General features: G+C 39.4%; 1 protein-coding gene across 3 annotated transcripts in view; it reads left to right on the top strand.

Annotated features, from left to right (window-relative positions):
- meis1b (Meis homeobox 1 b) overlaps positions 1-27,743 on the top strand; it is a 184,572-nt gene that overhangs the window by 17,298 nt on the left and 139,531 nt on the right. For all 3 annotated transcript variants that reach the window (XM_088352052.1, XM_088352051.1, XM_088352050.1), the window contains exon 7: positions 24,434-24,545. In XM_088352052.1, the coding sequence (XP_088208178.1) occupies positions 24,434-24,545 (112 nt within the window). The remainder of the gene's footprint in view (positions 1-24,433; positions 24,546-27,743) is intronic.

Below are 27,743 nucleotides of genomic sequence, written 5' to 3'. Positions count from 1 at the left end.
GTGAAAGTCCATGCAAACATTTGTATGTTAATAAGAGAACCTTAAAGTCACATCTTAAGTGAACTGGGAGCCAGTGCAAGTTGGCCAATACAGAAGTAACATGCTCAAACTTTTTTGCCTTTGTCAAAAGTCTAGCTGCCGCATTCTGAACCAGCTGCAAACTTTTAATTCAATACATTACAGTAATTGAGCCGAGAAGTAATAAACGCATGAATTAAAACCTCTGCATCTGATTGGGACAGCATCGAACGAATCTTCGCAATATTACGAAGGTGGTAGAAAGTTATTCTAGAAATACTGTTCACATGTGACTGAAACGACAGATTAGGATCATATCTAACCGAGTCACTATGGGTGATATTACATTTGTCGAGGTTCAGGGCAGTGTTTGAAAACAACTCACGACAATGAGCCGGACTAATAATCAACATTTCAGTTTTTCTGGGTTAAGGCGCCAAAAGTTAAGTGACATCCATCTTTGAATCTCAGTAAGGCAAGCCTCCAGATTTCTACAACCTAACTGTGCAGTTGTCTCCAGTGGCACATACAGTTGAGTGTCATCTGCATAGCAATGGAAACTAATATTATACTTGCGGATAATGTCACCAAGCGGAAGCATACAAATACTAAAAAGAAGGGGGCCAAGTACAGAGCCCTGTGGAACACCACAGGGAACATTGGAGTGTTTAGAGGTCAGATTACCATAGTTAACACATTGCGTCCTGTCTGACAGGTAGGACCTAAACCACGAGAGTACAGTTCCTGAGATACCAATGCATTCCAGAGGCACCAAAATCTATTGCTAAAAGGAGATCCTTGGTTACTTTAGCCAGGGCTGTCTCAGTAGAGTGATTTGCCCTAAATGCTGACTGGACAGTTTCAAGAAATTTTACAAAAAATGGCAAATTTGACACTGGCCTATAATTACCTAGGCTTTTGGGTCAAGGTTACGTCGCTTAAGCGTGGGTTTAATGACGCAGACTTGAAGGCTATAGGAACAATACCCGAGAATAGCGATATATTAATAATATTTTAAACTGATGGTCCTAAGGTCCCAAATAGATCCTTCACCAGTGAAGCTGGAAACGGATCAAGCAGGCAAATAGTTTGTTTGGCCCTACTGACCATCTGCGTAAGACTACCGAGGGACGAATCATTGAAACTGGCGAATGCTTCTGAACAACCGCCGACACGGTCCTTACCAAACACCTCCACATCTTTGAGGTAGGACGAGGTTACAGAGCGTTCATTTAAGATTTAATTCCTGATGAGTTTAATCTTTTTGTTAAAAAATTCCATTAAGTCATTAGCAGAATATGTTGAACTATTTTGGTTAAGTTGTTGTCTTGTAAGTTTCGCCATTGTGTCGAACAAATATTTTGGATTATTCTTATGTACAACAATAATCTTGGAGAAAAACGATGCTTTAGCTGAGACAAGAGCTACTTTATATTTCAGCAAGCTGTCACACCAGGCAAGTCGGAAGACCTCCAGCTTTGTAGTGCGCCATTTTCGTTCAAGTTTCCTGCAACCTTGTTTGAGTGACCTGGTCTCTTCAGTAAACCAAGGTTATTGCTTCTTAGGTCGAAATGTATGCCTTAAGGGCGCCACAAAATCAAGAACATTAACCAAAGCAGTATTAAAGTTGTTTGTAAGTGAGTCAACAGACCCAGTGTACGAAGGGAAGGCTGCAGTTATCGTAGGTAATAGTTCTTTTAAAGCTAATGCCGTTGTAGGGCGGATATTGCGACTGCTAAAAGCCTAAATTTTCCTTATCACAGTAAACATTAAACCGCACCTCACACTTAACGAGATAGTGATCAGAGATGGCATTAGGATACGGTAACACTGTAACATTTGAGGCGACTAAGGCTCACAGAACAAAATCTAGAGTGTTCCCATCTTTATGAGTGGGCACATCAACGCTTTGATTTAACCCAAATGTATCAATCAGTGACTTAACAAGTGCTTCAAACGTTTTAAAACAGTAGGGTTACCAAAAGTACATTTCAACTTACTTTCTGATATAAGAGCAACGGCGCCACCTTTTTTGCATGGTCGTGCCAAGTGCGAACTCACTTGGCACGACCATGGGGGAGAAGCCTCATTCAACACTACAAACTCATTTTGTTTTAACCATGTCTCACAAAGGCCAATAAGGTTAAGATTGTGTTTATTAACAAGGTTATTGACAAGTAAAGCTTTGGAGGCTAGTGATCTAACATTCAGAAGGCCAAGCTTCAGCACTGTGGACTGAGCTGAACCTTTTCCAGAGTTTTGAACCTCAATGGTAACATCAGTGGTAACCTCCACAGGATTATACTGCCAGTCCCGGGTCTTGTGCCTTGCATGGCGGCAGATTTGGCCCGAATTCCATACCACAGGAATATTGTTGAAAGGTGTAGTAGCAGGATGACTAGTGGTAGAAAATAATGTTACAGAAGAAGATGCTACAGAAGAGTACAGATCAGGGTGTGTGGTGCAGGCAATGGAACTCTCTAAACTACAAAAACTATGTGAATTGCATGAATCTAGCATAGCGCTAGTTAGCTCTAGCAATACAGACTCCACACCCTTGGTTACAGGTACACTAATCACCTGTGACCTGGCCTGCACTAGTGTACCCTGTCATGGACTGCTTAAACAGTACTCTATATTTTTAGAAAGAGTGAGAGCACCTTCTCAGTTAGAGTGAAGGCCGTCTCTCCTCAGCAGGTAAGGTCGGCCCCAGAAACCAGGCCAGTTATCCACATACCTAAATCCCTGCTGACTACAGAAACTTGCCAGCCACCGGTTTAGCAGACTAGTCTCGCTAAACCAATCATCATTGCCTCTCGCAGGCAAGGGACCAGAGACAATTACTTGATGCCGACTCATCTTTCTGGCGATATTACACGTCCTAGCAATATTTTTCTCTGTAATCTCAGATTGCCTCATTTTAGTATCATTAGAGTCGACGTGAATGACTATATCAGTGTAGCTAGCCCTGTCCTAGTGTCTAGATTTGCATGTCAGCTCCTCAAATTAGCCTCGATGTCGGGTGCTCTGGCCCCAGAAATACACATGGGCCCTGTGGCTGGGGTGCTAAGCTTTATGTTAAGGGTGATAGAGTCACCTATAACTAGGGTGCAGGAGCCAGTAGACCGGGGTGGAGTGGGACTAGCTAGGGGGATGAACTTATTATGTGTCTGGATTGACTCACCCCGATTAGCATGCCGCTTATGGCTAATGCTAACCGGACTAGCAGGTTCGCTACAACCCACGCTAGCAGTGGTGTCCGCGGCACCTAACATTTTCCTTTTAAACTGCTCTAGCTTACTGACATATCCCTCTAGAAGGGCTACCTGCCTATGGAAGCGGGAGCACCCTGTACAACAACCCTTACTCACTTGTGAGCAGTCGGAAGCAGAGCAGCGTCTTAGCAACCTTGGGAGTGGTTGCCCTTCACCAGCGATCGGAAGCAGCGCGACTGTAAAACAATTGTGCGCAGCACTTACCTTACGCCAATCCTCCCAGATACTTACCTGAAACTTTTCAGCTGTTCAAGATAAAAAAATTTCAGTCCAGAATTCTGATATAGCAGGAATCTGAGCAACACAAAAACTCCCTCCACTCGATAACCCGGAAGCGGACAACTGTTAAATATTGAAGCTGAGTGTGTCATGTTGAAGCAGAATGGCAAAATTTATGTCAGTTTATAGCAGCCCATTGACACAAAAGAATCATAAATCATAGATAGTTAACAGTGCAAAATCGCAAAAAGTATGAGCTTAGCAGCAAGATATCTGCTTTATTTTAGCCACTAGAGAGCACGCAAGAACTACATGCACCTCCAGAGCTGGTGGTTTCCAACCCCCGCCTTATACTCTAGTTGTAGACATGTAGTGTGTTGTTGATCTGATGATGTATAATCTTATGTACTCCTAAAAATTGTTTACATATATATACATATATATATATATATATATATATATATATATATATATATATATATATATATATATATATATATATGTATATTTTTTCATAGCGTGGTGGGTTGGAATTGCTTTCACTCAACTGTTAAATGGATTCAATGCCATACATGAAAATTATTCCTTTTTCTGTGAATAAATGTGCTAAATTCAAAAATCAGCTCCGTGGCCTTGGGGGTAAGGAGCCTGCCCTGAGACTGAGAGATTGCTGGTTCGATCCTCACCCGGCTTATATCTAGAAGTTTTCTGAGCAGTTTTTGAGTCAGTTAATAGAGAAGAATTGGCAGGTAGTTGTGTTATAGAACTTTGCATTATTTATTGCACGTCACTGGCAAAATATTTATCCCACACTTGAAGTGCAACAAACATAAACAGCAAACAATTTAAGAAAAAAAACAAAATCACCAGTAAACAACATTAAAAAATGAAATCTAACTCTCACAATCATATACAACTGGTCAAGTAAACATTGCCCGCTGCACAATATTTTGTTCACAACAAAAGTCAATTGCGAAACAAAATAAAGTGAGTTCCATTCTATAGAATGAATCAAAACCTCTAGTCAGACAATGCAGGCAGACATATGTTACTGTACTTCAGGTATGTTCACACAACAAAGGTAAACTGTTCAACAATATGAAGTGCGTTTAAGACTGCAGTGTAAAAAAAATAACTCAAACTCACACAAATCCATTCACCGGGTTTAAAACAATAGCAGATAGCAGGCACATTTTGGATGTCTATCCTACGCAAATGTTGGCGGAAGTTTATGTAATTAAAGGCGCATGCAACATAAAAAAGTCGCCAGGCTAAATTATTCAAATCTGTGCGGTGTCCATATGGGTGAGTGGCTGGGAGAGGCTAGATGGCAGGGCTGGGAGCAAATGCTTCAGGGAGGGAAGGTGCAAAATGGGGATTTTAACATTTGTGTATATGTGTGTGAGAGATTATGGAAATATGGATCACCGGGCAAAGATGACACACAATCTTTTAAATCAGAAAAAGAATGAAAGAACACAGTCTTAAGTGCCTCTTTGATGGGGCTTTGTGTATCCTCTCGAGGATTTTTTTTCTTTTTGTTCAAAATGGTCAATTTATTTCCTTTTTGGTGGGGCAGGTCAGCAGAGGCAGGCCTTCAACTATTGTGTTGTGGGTCAGATTGACCCTTGTTCAAAGTGTTCTTTTAAGTACGAAAATGGACCATGGAGAAAGCAAGAAAGTAATAATTTAGTCTCACATTTTATTTAAACAAGCAAAATGGCCTGGTGTTGCTGGGCCGATACAAGATTGGATTTGGCTGCTTAGAGACGTCGGTGGTCGGAAGCTACAGTCCCCAATTTGGGCAACAGAGGGCATACTAGACCCCACGAAAGCAGACTACCCGGGAGTAGATGTTTATCGATTTTTTGGGGGTATTTATTTGCGGTGTCTTGTTCTGAAACCCAGCAGAAGACAATCACCCACTTACATAAAACACACACACACACACACACACACACACACACACACACACACACACACACACACACACACACTGCTCATTGCTCAAAGATAAATGCATGACTTGTTTTCTGTCCAAATTAACTTAAAAATTAAATATTTTCTTGACATTATCATTTCACACACTTGCAAAGTTCTACATGTATATATTTTGCGTTCTATTTTTACACAATATCTTATCCGCACTGGTGACATCCTTAACGAATCCGCCTTGTGAGTGCCCGGGTGCATTATCTCCCACTGCTCTCCCCGTATGTATTTTTAATATATGCCCAGGGGCATAAAGTTGAAGAGCAAGAGAGGCCTGCAAATTAGCACAAAAGCAGCAATGGTAACAAGAAGGCACATTTATTCATAAAGACATTTATTTCAGTTGGCGGTGAGTGCAACAGAGAAAGGAACAAGTAACGGAGAGAGCGAAAAAAAAACAACAACTTTGAAAGCATTCAAGTTGACATTTTCTTTTCTATTACAAGGGTTGAGAGTGTCTGAGAATTAGGCATCCACCTTGCATGTGTCATGCTGCTAATATTCCGAATATTTAAGCTGTGTTTCTTAGCTTGCCCACGCAGGCCGGCATGTAAGGGTAAAAAAGTCCCTGAAGGCTCCTGAATGCTCCTTAGCTAGTTTGTTTTGTGTGTGTTGAGACTGGCCCGGTAAAAGTGGCAACACCTCAGGTGTTGTATTTAGTGGAGTAACTGGTTAGCACCTCAATCCCTGTATAATAGTATGGATCTGATTCAAATACTTGCGAAGTATCGGTAATATTTATACTTGGATCGATCCGTCCACCCCTTATTTCCATACATGCCAACTTTTTGACGTTAAAATTAGTGTGCCAGAATTATGATTTATTAGAAAAATGTAAATATGTATCTTTCTATTAATTTAATTTACAGGAAATACAAAAAATGTGCAGCTATCTGTCTACCTTTTTTAGCTCTGTAGGTAGTTATCTTCCTACCTTATTAGTTATTTAGCAAGCTATCTAACTTGAGTTTTACCTCCTTTCCATGTTATCTATCTAACATTTTACAGGTTTTTTTGCCAGTTATCAAGCTATATGTCGGCCTCCTTTCCAGCTGACTACCTAGCTTTGTTTTTAGCTTTGTATCTGGCTGTTTGGGTGGCTTTTCGCTCTTTTAGCCAGCTATCTAGCTCCCTTTTAGTTTTTTTACCTGTTTACCTTTTCAGCTAACTATCAAGATACTCTTTTAGCCCTTTAGAAAGACATTTAGCGCAGTTTTTTTTTCTTGAAATGTTTATCAAACTGGGTGCCCTCTGTGCTAATTAATAACAAAAAGTAGATTGATGCTTGAAAAAGTTTGGAGACCCATGCATTAAAAAATACACACAGTAGTTTTAATTACCACCCAAACTAGCATGGTAAACTCTCTGCATGTATGTATCCCTTCTAAGTCACTGAACACCTCCCAAATTGCTTCACAATTTGTTTATTTAAACTAAATTGTCTTTGCTTTCCTGAAATCGTCGCAAAATATTTATTCCAAAAACATTGGTAATTTATTATTTTAAGCACTTTGTGTGGTAGAAAAACATTAAAACTAGTTAACTTTGACTTAAAATAACACAAGATTTGATTAAAAAAATATTACCTTTGCATCGGTTGCGGAAAGGGGGGTTATTGGGGAGGGGTCGGTTGTATGTAGGGGTGACGGCAGAGACTAACGAACTGAAAGGGTGAGGCTATTGGTAGGACTCTACTGGTGTCTGGAGAGCCTCTCCAAATCATAAAGTAAGACTGGAAATAAGTGGCACTTTCTATTCAAAATATTCTCGCATTTGACAAAGTTGAACCAACATAGTTCATTTAAGAACCTAATTGAGATAGGATGTATCCGATATCAAATGATAAATGGCCTGCATTTAAATGGCACTTTTCAAGTCAATGAAGATCTTCCAAAGCACTTTACAATGTGCTACACCCTTACCCATTGACACATACACTCACACACACCGATAGCGGCGTCAGTTCAGTGTCTTCAACATTTAACATGGAGGAGCCGGCGACCTCTCCATAGCTACACATTAACCACATCTTGTCCAATATTTTTCCTCAACCATCAACAATGCAGTGATGCAAAGTGTCCTACCCGGGGTTGAGTGTGTTGCTTTAAAAAAGTAACATGTTATAAGTACTACCTACTTCATCCAAGAAGTGACTGAGTTAGTTACTGTATTACTCGATAGTAAAAGTACCTATTTAACAGAGAAAATAACTTTAAAAGTTACTTTAAAAAGAAGATGTATGTCAAAGAAGACCTTTTCTGAACAAATATGAAACACCGTGGTGACTTCTTTGACTGGCATTAACTGAAAGAGATGGGAGTTCCGACTATTTCCAGAGAACCATATTTTTTTAGCTCTACTCAGAGCATCTCTTTTGCGTCCCAAATGGCTTCTTGGGTCGTTTTTGTTGTTTTAATCTCTGTATTACCAATTATTAGGTAACATAATGCACATAATGACTTAAAATGGAGTAAAATGAAAAAAAAATGGAGAAGAACAAAAGGAAAAAGAGAGTTAAAAGAAAAAAAAATAAACTTTATTTTTTTATATAACCACATTAACACTAAAAACACAGGAAAAATAATTGCAATATTTATAAATCTACAGAGACAAATATATTAAACAATTTTAACATTGTTTATGGTTAGCAAATATTAAGTCAACAACAACATAATGACCAATCATAAGAGAAAAAAGGCGTCTCAAAGGGAACGGCAGTAGCTCAGGAGGTAGAGCGATCGTTTTAGGATTAAGGGATCCCAGTTCGAATCCCGGCTTGTCCGTGTTACATGTCGAAGTGTCCTTGGGTAAGACATTGAACCCCCAATTACCCCCAATAAGCAGGTTAGCGCCTTACATGGCTGCACAGATTATGGCCGCTATTGGGAAATGTGAAGCACACTGTAAAGCGCTTTGGGAAGTCATTGACTTGAAAAGCGCTATATAAATGCAGATCATTTCATTTCATTTCATTTCAACCACCGGCTCCCTTTATTCACTTTCAAAAAAGGCTCATTGTGAGGTTTCGTTTACGCATGGCACGAATACTATATATTCTACTATATTCAGAATGGCTATCTTTCTATTTGGTAGTCTTTATTTTTTAATGGTGACAAGGGGAGCACATCACTGTTGGCGTTCTGCAACCAAAATAACGCACCACTTTTGACCATCAGTAAACAGTAACAGCGTTATAACAGCAAAAAAAATGATTAGTTTGATTACCCTGTTACTGAAGAAATAACAGTGTTATTTATAACGTCGTTAGTCCCAACACTGATAAAACGTAATTGCTCTACCCCCCAGATTACTTACACCCCAAAATACCGCGTCACTCTAAAGCAGGGGTCAACAACCTTTTTGGTGTGGAGTGCCACTTTCAAATTTCCTTGTAAATCAGCGTGCCAGTGTGTTTTTTCAGTGTGTTTTATATCCAACAGAGCTGTAATTTTACACCAGTCCAAATAGAAAACACGGATATACATTGAAATCGTAGAATTGACCAATTTATCCACTGTTGTTGTTCATCAATCAACTAAAAAATGAATGTGAAAAACAAGTGGAAAGGCCTGTAGCCATCCATGACTTCAACTTTTTACCACAAGAATTAACCAGAATCAACCATTCTTCATCAACAATGAAATACAATCAATAACAACTGATATGGACAGCTACCATACTATTCATCAATGATATCTTGCAGAACATATCAAAACTGCAAATAACAGCAGCAAAGCAAAAGGCAAGCGCGCACACACACGCACACACCCACACACACACGCACACGCACGCACACGCACGCACACACACGCACACACACACACACACACACACACACACACACACACACACACACACACACACGCATACACGCACGGTTCTTAAAAATATTTGCCATCAGTAAATGGTTTTCTGTGCTCTGCTATGCAGTGAGCAATGTGATAACTTGCTTCAGTGGTGGTGTTTTTAGCGGTGACAAAGGTTTTCAGGGTCTGTGTTTATTCTCCGGAGGCATAATGCACAAACAGAACGGTAATTTTTTGCACAAAGCCCCATTCATCAGTCCATGCTGGCTGGAAACAAAGAGATGTTTTTGCTGAAGAGGCCGTCATGATTCGTTTATTTATCGCGCGTGTTAGTTTCGTTGGCTGGGTTAGAATACGGAGCTCTCCTCTGCGAGGCGCCGTGCAAACACACACTAACACACAAAGCAGTGGAGGAGGGGGCTATACCGCAAACACAGCGTGCAACTGAAAATGTCTAAATTTCAGGTAAAATTGCACATTTTAAAAAGATAATCATTATTATTTTGCTGTGCGCTCGCATGCCACTGCTGGCACGCGTACCATAAGTTGCCGACCCCCTGCTCTAAAGGAACTATCTAGTTACAAATTACGGTATCTAATCAGATAGAAGCCGATCCCCTAACACTGCTTTGAAATAGCCACCTAACACAATCAATAAAAACAAAAATATATAATGTAGGGAAATTATCAGCATATTAAGTCAAGTCATACTTAACTGTGACGACGCCCTTAATCAAAAAACGTGTCAAAAAGCTGTCAAGACCACAGACTAGTATTACACCATTCCCTGGCGAGGAAAAACTCAAAACCTCAGCATGAGGAAATTAAGAAATCTTGAGAAGAGGCTGCAGATCAGGTATTCCCCTTTCCAGGATGACATGGCTGCATTGGACACTGCAAGGGCATCAAACAATATAAAAAATTCATCAACATGCAACAAACCATAAACAGATATCATCAACATGAAATATAGGTCATTCATAGGCTATAACATATATAACTGTGTTTTAAGCCTAGATTTAAACAGTTCTACTGAGGTTGCAGATCGAATCTCAGAGGGCTGAGCATTCCACAGCACCAGGGCCCGGATGGAGAATGCTCTAGAACCTGTGGGTTTCTTCTTGGCTCTTTTTATCAAGTAGACCAGCATTTTTGAATGGAGGCTCTGAGCTGAAACATCGATATGATTTAAATCTGTAATAAATCTCTCCTTTCATTTTGAGAAGAGATAATTGAACCTGGGTTGAAATGGAACCGGTCATGTGACTGGACTGTACCCCCACCATTGAAGTTTATCAGGGTGCTCTCCCAAAAATAGGGTTCCACTTTTGTCTGAAGTCACTGCATTCATTACCTGGGTTCACATTTAAAATTTTTGATCTGCTTGTAAAAAAGTAGCGGAGATACGCACCATGTTGTAACAATAGTTGAGTTACAACATTTTATTAATTACTTGTTACAGACTTCGGTACTGAGAAATTAATTTCGTTCTAGGAATGCATTCCTTTTTAACACATTACTCCTAGAACTGATCATGACCAATATCTTTCCCTAACCATCATCAATGCAACGTGTCCTTCCAGGTCAGCAGTGTTGGTTTAGGTAACACTTGTGTTTAAAGGCAAAGGAGGGCTAATACGTCAACCACCGTTTTCTTAAACGGGGTCGCCCCTGCTATCACTAATCTATTATCTTGCCGCGACCGGAATTCTTTCTGTGTGCCACAAACGGCTTTTCTCAAAGCAATCGGCGGGAGGGTGTGTGCAAAGGGACAGGGAAGCGGGGGAGTTGTCGGTAATAGCAGCTTTTGTTGGGGCATAAAGGAGTAGTTTGACCCGGCCCCAACACCCATCCTCGCCCTCTCACCCCCCAGCTTTTGGCGCGGCGGATTCAACAAGTGACACAAAAGGCAGGCGACCACGTGATTTGTGTGTGCCTTAGCCTGCCAGAATACCAAGTAGGTAAGTAAGGAGGGGATCCTCATAGTCAACACCCCCCTTCCCTTGGACAAAATGCAAAAGTCCATTTTTTGCCCCCCAAAGTTATGACGGCTGATGTGCGGCCACATTTGAAGTCGGAGAACATCCCACACCCTACCCCCACATATGCACACAGACAACCGTGCACCCATCTGAACTCCCTGCAAGGTCTCTTACAATGGCTTCTGCGGCCATCGTGCCCTGCTAGGCTAAGCGAATGAGGAAATGGACAGCATAACAACATGTCATTCACAGATCTGACGCCCATGAAAAGAAGGAATTGAGATTGAGAGTGTTCCCAAAGTGTAAACTAGCAAAAAGGGAAACTTAATGGTTGGGTACGTCGTTTGAAGTGTCTTAAAAAAGTTGAAGGTTAATTATTCTCTTTATTAACCTAATTAATCCTCTTGTGTTGCGTTTGCTAACGACCCATATGGGATTCAGATTCAGATTCAGATTCAGATTTACTTTATTGTCATTCGTGTACACGTGTATACAGAACGAAATGTTGATACATCTGACCCGCACAGTTTCCTTGAGCGTCAGCCAGGATAGATAAGATTAACCATGTCTTCGTCAGAATTTTAGCGCAGCAGTTCGTCATCTCGCGGTTCGATGCCACTTCCAGTTGTTAAATGGTCCAGTTTATTGCCCAGAGAGCGAACGTTGGAGAGGAAAATGGATGGGAGAAGCGTTTTGAAGGGTTTAGCCTTTAGCCTAGCGGTTAGCCCGGCCCGACAACCTCGCTTCCTCGTCCGATCACGCCACTCACTGCATTTGAAATGCATACAAAAATCACATAAATGTCGATTTCAACAAAACAAAACAACATGAAATTATCCGTACATTGTAAAATGCTCTAATTGAAATGGTTACATTTGTATTTTTAGGGTCGGTTTTGACTCTCTTATAAAAACAAGATAATAAAACAATATCTTCCACCAAAATTGACATATATAAAGTAAAATAATATTGTAAAAACAAAATATTATTTAGCGGAGTTTGTATGTTCTCCCCGTGCTAGCGTGGGTTTCCTCCGGGCACTCCGGTTTCCTCCCACGTTCCAAAAACATGCATTTCAGGTGAATTGGCCGGTCCAAATTGTCCCTAGGTGTGAATGAGCGAATGAGTTGTCTGTCCCTGTGTGCCCTGCGATTGGCTGGCAACCAGTTCAGGGTGTCACCTGCCCACTGCCCGGAGATGGCTGGGATGGGCTCCAGCCCCCCCGCGACCCTAATGAGGATAAGCGGTACGGCTGATGAGATGAGATTTGTTGTAATACCCCTTTTATTTATTTATCTAATTATCTTGAGGTTTATTTTACTGATTTTTAAAAATCGTATTTAATCGCTAGCAAGTTCATGTTTAGGTTCTATTATTCAAAATATGAGTTTATTTCCAATACATGGTGAGGACAAGGAATATGTGCATGTTGTTGCATATTTTTAGTTTCCTATTAAGTGAATTGTTAATGCTAGTTCAGACGCCACTAATTCAAAATATGAGGTTTGTTTGTTTCTGATAAATGTTGTTCTTTGCAGAGGATAAAGAATAAGTGAATAAGAGCAGTGATCACATTTTTTTAATTGTAGTTATTTAGTTAATCGTTAATGGTAGTTCGTACTTTAACCCACTGACGGCTAAGGACGTCACTGGCACTAAACAAATGAAAATTAAAAGGTATACTTACTGGCAGAAAAAAGTACCAGAGACCCAGTTCAAACATGTAAACACATTTTTTTTATAGATAAGGAAGCCCACTTATGTAACCAAGAGATGAGGGAAACATGGGTAACACGCCCATGGGTTAAATATGTGTTAACAATGCCACACTGAGTTTAAAGATCCTTATGCTTTATTTTTCACTACACTTATCTCACTTTTATAAGAGCTGTTTGGGGCAGAACACACAGTTTTGTGAAATGGGTGCTGGTGGAATTTCTGAGTATATTTGTCAGTGTGGCATGAAAATGTTAAAACTAAGGAAAGGCCTGGTTCTAGTCAAGTCAAAATGGCAACCTAAACCTACAAGAGATGAAAAAAGAAAAGGTTTTTCAATTTGCAAGCTCCATTGAAATTGCGTTGCACTTTTTGTTTTATTTGGATTTGAACCCACGCAGGAGGTTCCCACGACCTCAGAACTGTATATATATATATATATATATATATATATATATATATATATATATATATATATATATATATATATATATATATATATATATATGTATGTATTCTTTTTTGCATCAATAAAAATGTCTTACGCCAATTTAAGCGTTTACAGAGAATGAATATCGGCTCCAAACATTAGTTATCGGCTTCCTCTTAATACTATTAATCGGTATTGGCATTGGCCCTTAAAAAATAGATCAGTTGAGCCCTACAACTAATGGACAACTTGCTAGTTTGGATTATTTCCTAATGTTTTTAGCACTCGTTTTTCAGTTGCACTACACATTACAGCTACATCTAGTGGTCAAATATTACACCGCATATCTGCATTTCTTAGGATTTTAAAATAATATATATACATGCAATGATGGATTTTTGTGGGGAAATGTCATATTTAATTCATGTGAGCCTATAAAAGAGTTAGTTTTTCTGTGCACAGTGTGGGGGGATTATGTATATTTACGCCTGTGCATTTTTAGTATGCACATATGATTATTCCTTCAACCTGGTCGCCTGTTAATATGTGCACAAATATTTCTTGCACTCTAAGCTTCCCAGTTATTGATAACATTATTATTCGTCTGCAAATCTACCGGAGAGGCGACATTTCTCCCAGCTTTGTCGTTTGCAGGAGGGAACCTCCACACAACACACGCAAGGAATAAGAGAGCAGTGGATCGGAATGCCGAATCACAATTTCCAGCAAGAGCAATCTTTTCATGGCGAATTAGGCAAGAAAAACCAAGATAAAAAGTGTATGTTTGTGTGCGTGTGTTATAAAGAGAGGGGGGGATTTAGCTTTTAGCTGTGAGGGGGGGCTTGCCTGCTTCTTTAGGCGGCAAATTTAAGAAGTTTAGAGAAAAGCGGGGCAGAACAGTAGCAAGGAAATTGAATTTACTTGACAATTAGGCGTCGGGATACAAGCTAGTGCACACAGAGCAGAGGAGAGTTGCATGGATTTGGGGAATATGAAGAGGCAGGAGGAATGGCGGCTCATTAAGAGAACACAGAATACACCAAGTGGGGTGCAGTTTGCCTGTCGCGCTTTTTCTCTGCCGTTCATGTCATGAGCATTTAAACCAACATCCAAGATGTCTTTGTCATTCGTCTCTTGTGATTTAGATAACTTGGTAGTGTTAGTATAAGTAGCAGTGATAGTAGTTATTTTTTTTAACATCTACGTTGAAGGTTCACGGATGCCTTAACTGATTGAGTGCCATAACGTATAAATACTGTATGTTTTCAGAAGCATTGTCCCTCTTCCGTGAGTTGGGTTGGAAATTATTGGCATCATGTCATAAACATGATCTATCTATCTAGACAGTTAGTTGTGTTATAGAACTTTGTAATCTTTATTTAGCCTCAACAGCAACATATTCATTCTACACTTGCCCAACAAAATGTCAGAAACAACATTCAGCAGTAAACAATGTAAATATAAATATAAAGTCCATCCATCCATTATATGCACCGCTTATCCTTAGTAGGGTCGCGGGGGTGCATCCCAGCCATCTTTGGGCAGCGGGCAGGGGACACCCTAAACTGGTTGCCAGCCAATCGCAGGGCACACAGGGACAGACAACTCGCGCGCTCATTCATACCTAGGGACAATTCGGACCGGCCAATTCACCTGAAATGCATGGTTTTTTTGGAATGTGGGAGGAAACCGGAGTGCCCGGAAGAAACCCACGCAGCACGGGGTGAACATACAAATTCTGCACAGGAAGTCCGGTGGCTGGATTTGAATCCATGACCTCAGAACTGTGCCGCACACGTGCTAACCACTGCACCGCCATGCTGCCCGAATATAAAGTCAGATTAACAAAATAAATCTAACTTTCCCAACCTGGGACACAAGGTCAATTAGACATAGGCTTCTATACTTCAAGTATTTTGTTCTCAATAAAATTCAACAGTAAAACAATATTAACTGAGTTTCACAATTACAAACAATATTCAGACAATTGCTCGATTAGACACATGCAACTTTACTTAAAGTATTTTTACACAACTAAAGTAAACAATTCAACAATATAAAGTGTGTTTAACACTGCAGTGTAAAATAAATAAATCAAACTCTCACAACCTGAGACACTGGTCGAGTAGAAATAGATAGATAGATAGATAGATAGATGGATAAATAGATAGATAGATAGATAGATAGATAGATAGATAGATAGATAGATAGATAGATAGATAGATAGATAGATCGATAGATAGATAGATAGATAGACAGACGGACAGACGGACAGACAGATAGATAGATAGATAGATAGATAGATAGATAGATAGATAGATAGATAGATAGATAGATAGATAGATAGATAGATAGATGGATAGACTTTATTCATACCCGTAGGGAAATTCTCATATCCAGCTGTATCCTTGTGTTGAAAAATGAATTAATAAAATAAAAGATATATAATAAAAAAATATCCAATATAACGTGTCGATATAGAGTATTTAAATAGTGCTATGGAAAATACACACTGTAATAAAAATAGGGTAATATGCAAATGTGAGGGTGGGGTTTAATTTGGGCTTTTAATCCCCCGGGTGGACTTAAAGAGCCCCATGGCATGAGGAAGAAATGATGTCCTCAGTCCGTCCCTGCAGCAAATGGAAATCTTTGTGTTTACATGCTCAGGGTTAAATAGGTAATTGATGTTCTATTTCTAGCATTAACTTTATTACCCATAATGCCTTATTGTTTCTGAGCATGCTCGGTGTGTCCTCTAATGTTTACATTTGTATGTTATGGTTTATTTGTGAGTGACACGAGAGTAAACACCCATCCACCCCAACTCATCTGTTCTCAATGTATCCAAAATGACGCGCCACTTTTGACAGTCAGTAACGGTAATGGTGCAAAAAGTAATGAGTTAGATTACCCCGTTACTGAAAAGAATTACACAGTTTTTTAACGGTGTTCTAGGGGCTTGTACGGCCACCTCCCTGCAGGCACTGCGCTCATTTGTACAATTACACGGAATGCAAAACTTACATTTCCCACAACCCATCCTCTATATTCTCCGTTACTCTTAATTGCAAACGGCCGTAAACCTTCGTGTGGTGCGGTTGTCCCCACCGTAAGTGCTCACACTAAGCTTGCATTTTATCTCGTTCATATCATCTAAATTTTCTTATTGCTGGATTAGTTTTTTATATTTAATCACTATTTTATTGGGGCAGCACGGTGGGGCGGTGGTTAGCGCGTGTGCGGCACAGTTCTGAGGTCATGGGTTCAAATCCAGCTACCAACCTTCCTGTGCGGAGTTTGCATGTTCTCCCCGTGCTTGCTTGCGAATTGTCTGTCCCTGTGTGCCCTGCGACTGGCTGGCAACCAGTTCAGGGTGTCACCTGCCCACTGCCTGAAGATGGCTGGGATGGGCTCCAGCGGCCCCGGGACCCTACTGAGGATAAGCGGTACAGATAATGGATGGATGGACTATTTTATTGTTTTTTTACTGATAAGAAAAATGTGTTACATAGCTATTTATCAATCACTTTGATACCTTTGTTAAGTTTTCGGGGGGGATGATAGACCTATGACAGGGAGACAGGAACCTGAGAGAAAGGAGAGGGACTGTATTAAATTACCAAATAAGGTACCAAGCAGCAAACAAACATGGTTTCATTGAACAGAAAAATGTCCAAACCATGGAAAATACATGGAGCAAAGTAACAAAGAAACCAGGAAAAAAAACACAAACAAACCTTAAGTGGTTGGTGTAAGTGAAAATTACACAATGACCCTACCTAGTGTTCTGTGCGTAGGCCAAACCCTGGTCTGTAGGAGGTGTGTCAGACCGTAAGACTTGTGGAACGTCATGTCAATTTAGTTTTTATTTCCATCATAAATAATCAATCTTTCACTTAAAACAAAAACCAACAGTGCATTGAAAAAATTAGCCTAGCAGCAACTCGTTTGAAGAAAGAAAAAAAATTAGGTCCCTGAATTTTTTTAAATAGCCGAAATAAATAAAATACCACTATACAACCAACATGTTTCCGGGCATTCCGTTTTCCTCCCACATTCCAAAAACATGCATTTCAGGTTAATTGGCCGGTCCAAATTGTCCCTAGGTGTGAATGAGCGAGTGACTTGTCTGTCCCTGTGTGCCCTGCGACTGGTTGGCAACCGGTTCAGGGTGTCCCCTGCCCACTGCCCGTAGATAGCTGGGATGGGCTCCTGCGCCCCCGCGACCCTACTGAGGATAAGCGGTACAGATAACAGATGGATGAATGGATGGATATACAACCAAGATAACTTAAATTAACTCAAAAGAAAAATTGCAACGGAATTTCCGAGGAGTTGCAAATTGAAACGTGTGAACACTTCTGTTGAAGAGCCAGACTGATAAACGAACTTTATGGTAAGAGCGCATTATTTTCACATACACGCTTCTCCATCAAGTACACAGGCATGTTGGGACAAGTTAGCTGAGCAGGTTAAGTGGCTATGCCCCAAGTGTCTTATCCAATCAAAAGCCGCATGGTAGGTAGCATATGGGAGGAGGAGGAGAAGGGGAGGGGACGAGTAGGAGCAAAGAGATAGAGTCTTAGCTGCATAAGACTTAATAATCGACTCGTTGAATAAAGCAGGAAAAAAATGCAGATTTGACAAATTCTCAAATATCAGTGTTGATAATCAACCCACCCGATAATTAGTCGACCTCTAGTGTACATGTATTTGTGTGTGCTAAAGTGTGTGCTTAACTTTAGTTTCGTTGCATTTGGAGTAAGCCACATGGCAAGACAGACTTTTTTGCAAGTGAATCTACTCTGTGTGTACACACACACACTGCATGTGTATGTCTGAAAATAACACGGTCAATGTGAGGTTCCCCTGAGTTCAACTCTCAACCTGGCAACATATTCATCAAACTTTTGCTTTAACTTTGTCACTAATAGTTTAGTTTCTCTTCAATGAGGTCCTGGTTCTGCTCCATGGCTACTTTTATGCCGCAGAAACACTTTTTTTCAGTTTCGACTCAAGACAAGGCTTGTATGCTGGCTTGCGGGCACTGGAAATATTGTAAAATGGGTTACGGAATCCAAATTATTGAAGTATTGTAAAATCCGGACAATATAAGCCGCTACTTTTTTCCCAATTGTTCAGCCCTGCGGCTTATTCAGTGAAGCGGCCAATTTATGTAATTTTTCTAACGGCCACTAGCGGCGCTGGAGTATAAAAGGTAAGATTAAGGCCAGTAGAATATGTGCGCCAAGTAAGACTGCAACCTCTTAAGTTTAAGCATACATTGTTTGTAATGTTAAGGTACGTTCCAATAATGAGGAAGGCACCCTTGATGGCGATAGTTATGAGGAGGAAGTTGAAGACGATCTTTCGTGAATTTCACAATTACGGGATGCTATATCTTTACAGGCACGTTTGATACATTGCGAGCGTGATCCTACTAGCGTGTTGGCACCTTTCAAAGGCACGGTTTGGGATGAAAGTTATATTATTATTATTAAAGCTTTGAAAACTCTCGGCGTACTGTCTTTCTTCGTAAATATGTGTAACCATGTATAATATGTATTTGCAACTGTATATTTTTGTAATGTATTTATTTTAGAGATTTATTCCGTTATGTGTTCTACGGACGAATCAAAAAGAAGGGGCGGAGCAAACGCGGGCTGATGGGAATTGGGGTAAAGATGAGCTACCGGTAGATCTGTCTGTTGTCGCAGAGGACAATAGTGGATAGATATTTTCTCACCCTTAACTTTGGAAATATACATTTTGTTTCCTTGGATTTCAACGGGACCCGGACTTTACAAGTCTGCATCACACGTTAATTACGGGTATCATTTTCCGTTTATGATGTCAATTGGGGTTCTAGAAATGTGTACTATCTATGTAGTCACATTTGAAGAACTTACAGCCTGGCCTGGATTAAACTTGTGATTGTGTCACAAGTATTAATGCGGGCGCACGCGATTTATACATGGGTGCGGCTTGTGTGAGTACAAAAGTGGCGAAATACCTTAAAAGTGGTGGGTGCAGCTTATAATGAGATGCGCTCTATAGTCCGGAATTTACTGTAATCTGACTCTGCCGCACACTTTGGTGAATGTAACGCTTTTGTCTTCTTTCTAGAGCTATTAAATCTTGTAATCATTTTACAAATCATTTTTGAAGAACTTACTTGATCATTTGTGGGGTTTTTTTCTTAAAGTTCGAAAACAAACTTGTAAGATGGAAAATGAATGGTCCATTCTTTGTACATCACAAATCATGTCTTCTGATAGGCATCACAACATCTACACACATGACAACCTCTTGACATAAAACATTTTAGTTTTTTAAATGTATTTAAATTTGTTTTAACATGCAAAGCACAATCTGATTCCAGAATTTTAGGAAAAACAAACAACATGTGCTTGTTTTAAACCGCAAGTGGCAAACTTTTACAAAAATGGAAGTCTAATGCAATTTCTGCAACTGTTTATTCATTAGAGAGCTGAGCGTTTCATACATAGGCCTTTAGAATAGAATAGAATAGAATAGAACATACCTTTATTGTCATTGTTACAAAATGGGTTAACATATTGTGACAACGAAATTGGGCATGACACTCCAGTTTTACACTTTAGTAGGCTGAATCGATCCGATCCGCAATAAGAATTTTATGGCTATAAAACATTTACTCCAGCTACAACTGAGACACATGTGAAACAAAACATCAATAATAATATCCTCATAAAACTGCAATATTATTTTGGAATGGTGGCCCATTTTATTCATTAAAAATATTTATTTCCCAAGGATTTGAATTTTATCCCAAAGTTATTTCCTAGCCTGTCAAATTTCTAGCATGCATTTTTATTTGAATTAAGGATGCAAATGTTTGTTTGACAGAAACTGTGACACAGGGCTTTTTCTCTTGACATAATTGTTGTGATACCCCCACTTTGCCAATCGTTGTTTGTGAAACTACTGATGCTTCACAAGGCCCGCTAGCAGACGCTGACTTGCAAACTCGAAATCTGATTGCCTTAACCAACAGCTTTATCAAACACAGATGTTAGCTCCAGGGCATTTAAAAGTCTTTGTGAAGCCCTCCAGGTAGATTTGTGACCATGGCAACAAGTAATGCCTAAAATGTGATTGGCTAAATGCGTAAATATGAATGCACACATTTGGACGCAGCACAACCAGAAAAGCAATAAAAGTAAAATGACTGACAAAATATAAAAACATAACATGATTCAGATATGTTTCAGGCCAGCTGAGAAGGCCTGGCACGCCCTGACGCCCACCCCTATTGTATACACATCAATGCAGGGGTCTCTAAACTTTTTCAAGCCAGGTTAGTTTTTGTAACTTATTAGTGCAAAGGACACACATTTTCATATCCATTTTTTCAAATAAACTATTATATTGTACTACTTACTATGTTATACCAGCTCAGTAGCCTAGATGGTAGTGTGCCCGCTTTGAGACTGGGAGGTCGCTGGTTCGCGCCTCGACCGAGACATACCTAATTGGTATAATGGCGGCGCCCTCTGGCTGCGGCTGCATCGACTCGCTACAACGGGTCAGGTGTATCAACATTTCGTTCTGTGCACATTGTTACAAAGAATGACAATACAAAGGAAATTATTATTATTATTATTATTATTATTACATTGCTATAACCAGGTTAACTATTGGAAATAGAAAGAAGAAAGAGAGAAAGAAAGAAAGAAAGAAAGAAAGAAAGAAAGAAAGAAAGAAAGAAAGAAAGAAAGAAAGAAAGAAAGAAAGAAAGAAAGAAAGAAAGAAAGAAAGAAAGAAAGAAAGAAAGAAAGAAAGAAATGTTGTAGGGTTAGGTTGACTCAGTCAACCACAAAAAAATAATTTTACTAGAAAATCACAATGACCCAGCACTGGTGAGCTGTTTTCACAACAGGTCTGCGAGCAACTCAGATGTCGTCACATGGGTGCCTGCGGGGACTAGGTTGGAGAACCCTGCATTAATTTATTTTTTGATGGATTACATCATTCTCTGGTTCCTTTTTGATGTCATCTGCTATCAGTTTGTCTCAAATGGAGACAGCCGCGAATCACATTCTTCTCAAAGCTGGGAACTACAGAAACATGCTGGCTTGCTATTAGTTTTTTTTCTTACCTCATTTTTTTTCTCAGCCCTCATTCCACATCATGGTGTCATGCACACTTGCTTGTGCCTGCATGCCCTCATAATATATGTGTGCACTGTATGCAGAAAAAAAAGGCATAGCAGCTCTGTAAGTAGAGCGGAAACCTCCGCCAAGGCTGAGTGATAATGACGCATTGTTTTGTGTGTTCGTTATTTATATATTTTACTATTTAGGTGTTGTGTAACTTGCTATATAGATTTGTTGATTCATATTTTTGATCCAGTATAAAACTATAATCAAATAAAAAAAAAACAAAGAGACATTTTAAAAATAAAATATTATTTTGTACTATTTACCAGGTTGTATCAAAATAAAGAGATACAACCTGAAAGAGAAAAAGAGGAGGGGAGATAGCAAGCACAAGAGAAAGTGAGGGAGAGAAAGAAAAAAAAAGAGAGAGAGAGAGAGAGAGAGAGAGAGAGAGGGGGAGAGCGAGAAAGAAAGAGAGAGAGAGAGAGAAAGAAAGAGAGAGAGAGAGAGAAAGAGAAAGAGAGGGAAACAAAGAGGGAGAAAACGAGCAAACGAGAGAGAAAAAAGAATAAAGAGAAAGAAAGAAAAAGAAAGAAAGTGTTAGAAATTAAATATTAAAATGTATCGTTTACCGAATTGTTCGAATTGATAGAGAGGAATAGTAAGAAAGGGGTAAAGAAATAGAGAGGGGAAGAGCAAAAGTAAGAATGAAAGGTCAATCACACTCCTTAACAGTAGATAGAGCTAATGCCTGCCCCATCGGTTCTACCTGTTTAGTCAAGCGGTGTATTTGAGAGGGACAACATATCATTTCATTGTGATTTCTTTGGTTTTGAAAGTTAGTGATAAGGGGAAGAAAAAGCGTAAACAAGTAAACACAATCGGGTTGAATGAGGAAACAATTGCAAACTTCTAAAATGGTGTACAAGTGTCTGCCATCGAAGTGCTGCTGGATGGTAGAGTAAAGGGTTTGAAAAAGTGACATTATTAGCATTTTACCAGTATATTAATCTCGATTCATTACAGACTTAATTAATTATTGATGTTTTGGTACATTTTTTATTAATATTTTGAATGTGTTTTAGTACTGTTTATAGTTGTTTTAAATAGGTTATAAGGGGTTGCTTAGATGCAATGTATAATTTTATGCAAGTATATACAGTACTTGAAGTCATTTTGATCTTGCTCGGTATTTTTATTTTGAGGTGATTATATTGTATTCTCTCTTCTCCAAACTGAACGATCCTTACATTGTATAAATTTGAGAAGTGTTTTTTTTTGCAGCTTGTCATTCTGATGAGTCCTGAAGTCAAACCAGCTGCATTATTATTGCATATAACAATGCATTGATTAATATAACAGTGCATTAATAAATCAGTCAAACGGCATATCGCTCAGATACATTACCAGAAGGGGTCAGGGTTAGGGAGTGCCCACCCAAATAACACTGAATGTGGTGAGAACAGTCTGAAATAATGAAAAAACAGGCAAACAAAAGAAGAAAATAAATAAATCAAAAATGAAATAAGAGAGAAAAAGGAAAGAAAACAATAAAGCAAGGAAAAAAGAAGTAAAAAGCCGGGGAAAATAAACAAAATAATAAAAAAGAAGGAACATGTGGAAAAAAAAGAAAAAGGCAGGAAAAAATAAGTTAGGAGGGGAAAAAGCAAGAACAATTATAAAGTCCAGAAAACAATCGATGCAAGATAAAAAAAACAAAACATAAGAGAAATAAATGAGACAAAAACAAAGAAAATAATAAAATAAGAAAAAATAAGTAAAATGCGGTAAAAAAAAGAATTAAAACTAGAAAAAAAAAATTGCAAAAGTAAAAAAAAAATGGAAATAAGGAAAAAGGAAACATACAAAGAAGAAAAAAGCAGGGAAAAAGATTTTGGAGGTCCCTTTGTTAATTTTATTACTAATAAGGATTTAATATTCTGCACAAAGTTTTTAGTTCTTTCCTTGCTCTCGTGTAGTTTTAGATCAGGGGATTATGAAATTATAGTCTCTAGTCTGTACATTCATTTGATAATATTTGTGATTAAGAGCTATACAAATGAACATGAAAAAAAACGATTATCATATTAATAGTAACGGGCACAGTGGTTAGCTCGTGTGCGACACAGTTCTGAGGTCGTGAGATCAAACCTCGTGTGTGGAGTTTGCATGTTCTCCCCGTGCCTGCGTGGGTTTCCTCCGGGGACTCCGGTTTCCGCCCACATTCCAAAAATATGCATGTCAGGTTAATTGGCCGGTCCAAATTGTCCCTAGGTGTGAATGAGCGAGCGCATTGTCTGTCCCTGTATGCCCTGCGATTGGCTAGCAACCAGTTCAGGGTGTCCCCTGCCCACTGCCCGAAGATAGCTGGGATGGGCTCCAGCACCCCCGCAACCCTACTGTGGATAAGTGGTGCAGATAATGAATGGATGGTTATTAATAGTAAAACATTTTTCTTTTCTCTTCTGTGACTTTTAACTCTTTGAACCTTTTTATACTAAGAACCTGGAAACCCTGCATGATACAAAAAAAAACCATTGACTTTTGATGCCTCAACAAATAAACTACAAAATAAAATTATTGAACGAAATATTTTTAAAAAAAGCTTATCGTATAACACATCCTGAAAAACACTTGAAAAACTGCTGTGGAAAAAAAATATTGGAGGTAATACTAGGTGTGCCCCCCTATGCATTTGATCCGGCAACGGCCCTGATATTGCTTAATAAAATTGAAAAACACTGTTTGCAACGGGAAACAAACACAGATTTTGGCAATAAACAATGTTCACTACATTGTTATCTCTGACAATAATGAAAGTTCTATTATATTTTTATTTTTGTTTCTGCAGACGTCCTGGAACAGAGACCATGATGACACGGCTTCTACGCGTTCCGGGGGTACGCCAGGCCCCTCTAGTGGTGGTCACACATCACACAGCGGTGACAACAGCAGCGAGCAAGGTAAGGGCTGGAACATGGGTTTCATGCAATGCTAGCAGTGATACATCAGCTAGGGAAAAAAAAAAAATTGCTTTTTACGCTTTGAACATCCATCCGTCCATCCATTATATGCAACTCTTATCCTCAGTAGGGCCGCGGGGGGACTGGAGCCCATATCAGCTGTCTTCGGGCAGTGGGCAGGGGACACACTGAACTGGTTGCCAGCCAGTCGCAGGGAACACAGAGACAGACAACTCACTCGCTCATTCACACCTAGGGACAATTTGAACCGTCCAATTAACTTGACATGCATGTTTTTGGAATGTGGAAAGAAACTACAGTGCCCAGAGGAAACCCACGCAAGCACGGGGAGAACATGCAAACTCCACAAAAGAGGTTCAATCTCATGACCTCAAACCTGTGCCGCACATGCGCTAACCACTGTGCCGCCGTGCTGCCCTCACTTTGAACATCTTATCTCATTAGCTGCACCGGTTATCCTCAGTAGGGTTGCGGGGCTGCTTGAGCCCATGCCAGCAATCATCGGGCACTGGGCAGGGGACACCCTGAGCTGGTTGTCAGCCAATCGCAGGGCACACAGGGACAGACAACTCGCTCGCTCATTCACACCTAGGGACAATTTGGACCGGCCAATCCAACTGAAATGCATGTCTTTGGAATGTGGTAGGAAACCGGAATGCCCGGAGGAAACCCACGCAACAATGGGAGGACATACAAACTCCGCACAGTAAGTCCGGTAGCTGGATTTGAACCCACACAGGAGGTTCCCAAGACCTTAGAACTGTGCCGCACACGCGCTAACCACTGCACCGCCGTGCTACCTATTTACAATTCTATTGAACCAATTTTAGACACGGATCTTCCGAAAAACACATAACAAATATAAATAAAATTAAGTAAAACAAAAGAAAAAGACCAGCAGACTATTGAAAGATTGAATGCACTCTATATTTGGAGCAATCACTATCATTTACATTTTTCTGTTTTTATTCCAACAATACTTTTCTTTTTTTTGTCTTCCGTATGAACTCAATTACTACCCATGATCTATAGAGCCTTTTCTGTGTTTGTGAACAAGTGTGACATATTGAAGCTGCACTTGCATTGTTGAAGCAGAATTGCAGAATTCATGTCAGTTTATAGCAGACACAAAACAATTGCAAATCATAGATAGACCCAGCAGCAAAATATCGACTATATTTTAGTCGTCAAAGCCAAAAGAAAAAAAAACATCTTTTGATCGTCGGCGCTGGATTTATTCCTTTGAAGGTACCAGACACCCTGATTTGAAGGCAATTATAAAGGTTTGGGTGTATCTAACATGACAGACTGCTGTCACAGTCTTGCTCCACGGACAGACTGAGGAGATAATTTCTTCCTCATGCCATGAGGCTCTTTAACTCCACCCGGGGGAGTAAAAGCCCACATTAAACCACACCCCCACATTGCCTATTACCCTATTCTTATTTCTATTACAGTGTGTATTTTATGTAGCACTATTTAAATACTCTATATCAACACGTTACATTGGGTTTTAATGTATTAGATTCATTTTACTTTATTATTGTTTTATTTTCAACACGGGCACTCCGGTTTCCTCCCACATTCCAAAGACATGCATTTCAGGTGGATTGGCCAGTCCAAATTGTCCCTAGGTGTGAATGAGCGAGCGAGTCGTCTGTCCCTGTGTCCCTTGCGATTGGCTGGCAACCAGTTCAGGGTGTCCCCTGCCCACTGCCCAATGATTGCTGGGATGGGCTCCAGCACCCCCGCGATCCCACTTAGGATAAGCGGTGCAGCTAATGAGATGAGATGAGACAAGGATACTGCTGGAAGTGTGGATTTCTCTACGGGAATGAATAAAGTATCCATCCATCTTTCTATCCATCCATCAGTGACAAAAATACACTGGCATGGGTCTTGGCTGGTGCTTTGGCTAACAATCATGATTTTAATGCAAATGCTGCCGAACAGTAACAGTAGATTTGAGTCAAAAAACAAGCTATTAATACGTCTTAATTTGCCATGGTGTGCGTTATTACTATCTATCTATCTATCTATCTATCTATCTATCTATCTATCTATCTATCTATCTATCTATCTATCTATCTATCTATCTATCTATCTATCTATCTATCTATCTATCTATCTATCTATCTATCTATCTATCTATCAAATAAATACTGTATAAGTGATTTAAGGCTTAAATTTAATATTCTTGTCTGTTTTTATTCATAATTATGTTCAAAAAACTTTCAGTTTAAGTTCAAAAAATGTTTATCCTGGTTGGCCCGCAACCTTAAGTGTGTTTTGAATTTTGGCCCCTTGTGCAATTGGGTTTGACATCCCTGCACTAGGGAGATATGGCTCCGGTATATATAATATAATAGACTTAACAAATACAGTTGGCACCATAACAAGTTGTGATGCGTTTGTCGACTTTCTTGACAGGTTTTGTCTGATGTGTTTTTGCAAAATCCAATCACAGTCATTTTTTTATAGAATTTATATCATCAGAAATGAATGTTTCCATGCGACTGTCACATAAGCCAACATTGTACGGGTGCTTGAGATGTTTTTTCCTTGCTCTCAACATTGGCTTTGCTCGACACGGAAGTGCCACTTCTGCGTTCCCAGCGATCTGCTACCCGTGACCGACGATCACCGGATCGTGGGTGCAAGCTCTTTCCTCCTTCTAAATAAAGCTGAGTAAAACGAACGTGATTGGGTCCCGTCTCCGTTCCTGGTCCGTGACATGAGATCCTTAAAAAATGCTTTAAATGCTGATTTATTTTTGTGATACATTATCCATAATGATAAAAGATTATGCAAATCTTTTTAGGAATCAGTTACTTCATATGTTTTGCAATGGATCCCTGCTAAACACATGAAATATTTATTAAAATATTCACAGATCTACAAGAAAATAATAAAATACATTTTTTTTAAGATTTTTACACACTGAACACATTTGAAGTCGAACAACACACAATCCCTGAAAATGCAAAACAATAAAACATGAATAAAAAAATGCAAAAAAGAAAACAAATATTTACAATTAACAATTTAGACACAGCTCTTCTGAAAAACAGGCAAAATATGAATTAGAATAAGTAAAACACAAAGCAAAAAAAAATCTGCATTCTCCATGATGGAAAGATTGAATTAACTTAAAAGCCATCAATGTCATTTGAAGTC

Source organism: Urocampus carinirostris, chromosome 13, assembly GCF_059441175.1.
Source record: "Urocampus carinirostris isolate Australia breed hairy pipefish chromosome 13, RoL_Ucar_1.0, whole genome shotgun sequence".
NCBI classification, from domain to species: Eukaryota; Metazoa; Chordata; class Actinopteri; order Syngnathiformes; family Syngnathidae; genus Urocampus; species Urocampus carinirostris.
Note: the sequence above shows the minus strand (reverse complement) of the source record. Positions and strands in the feature narration are given on the sequence as shown.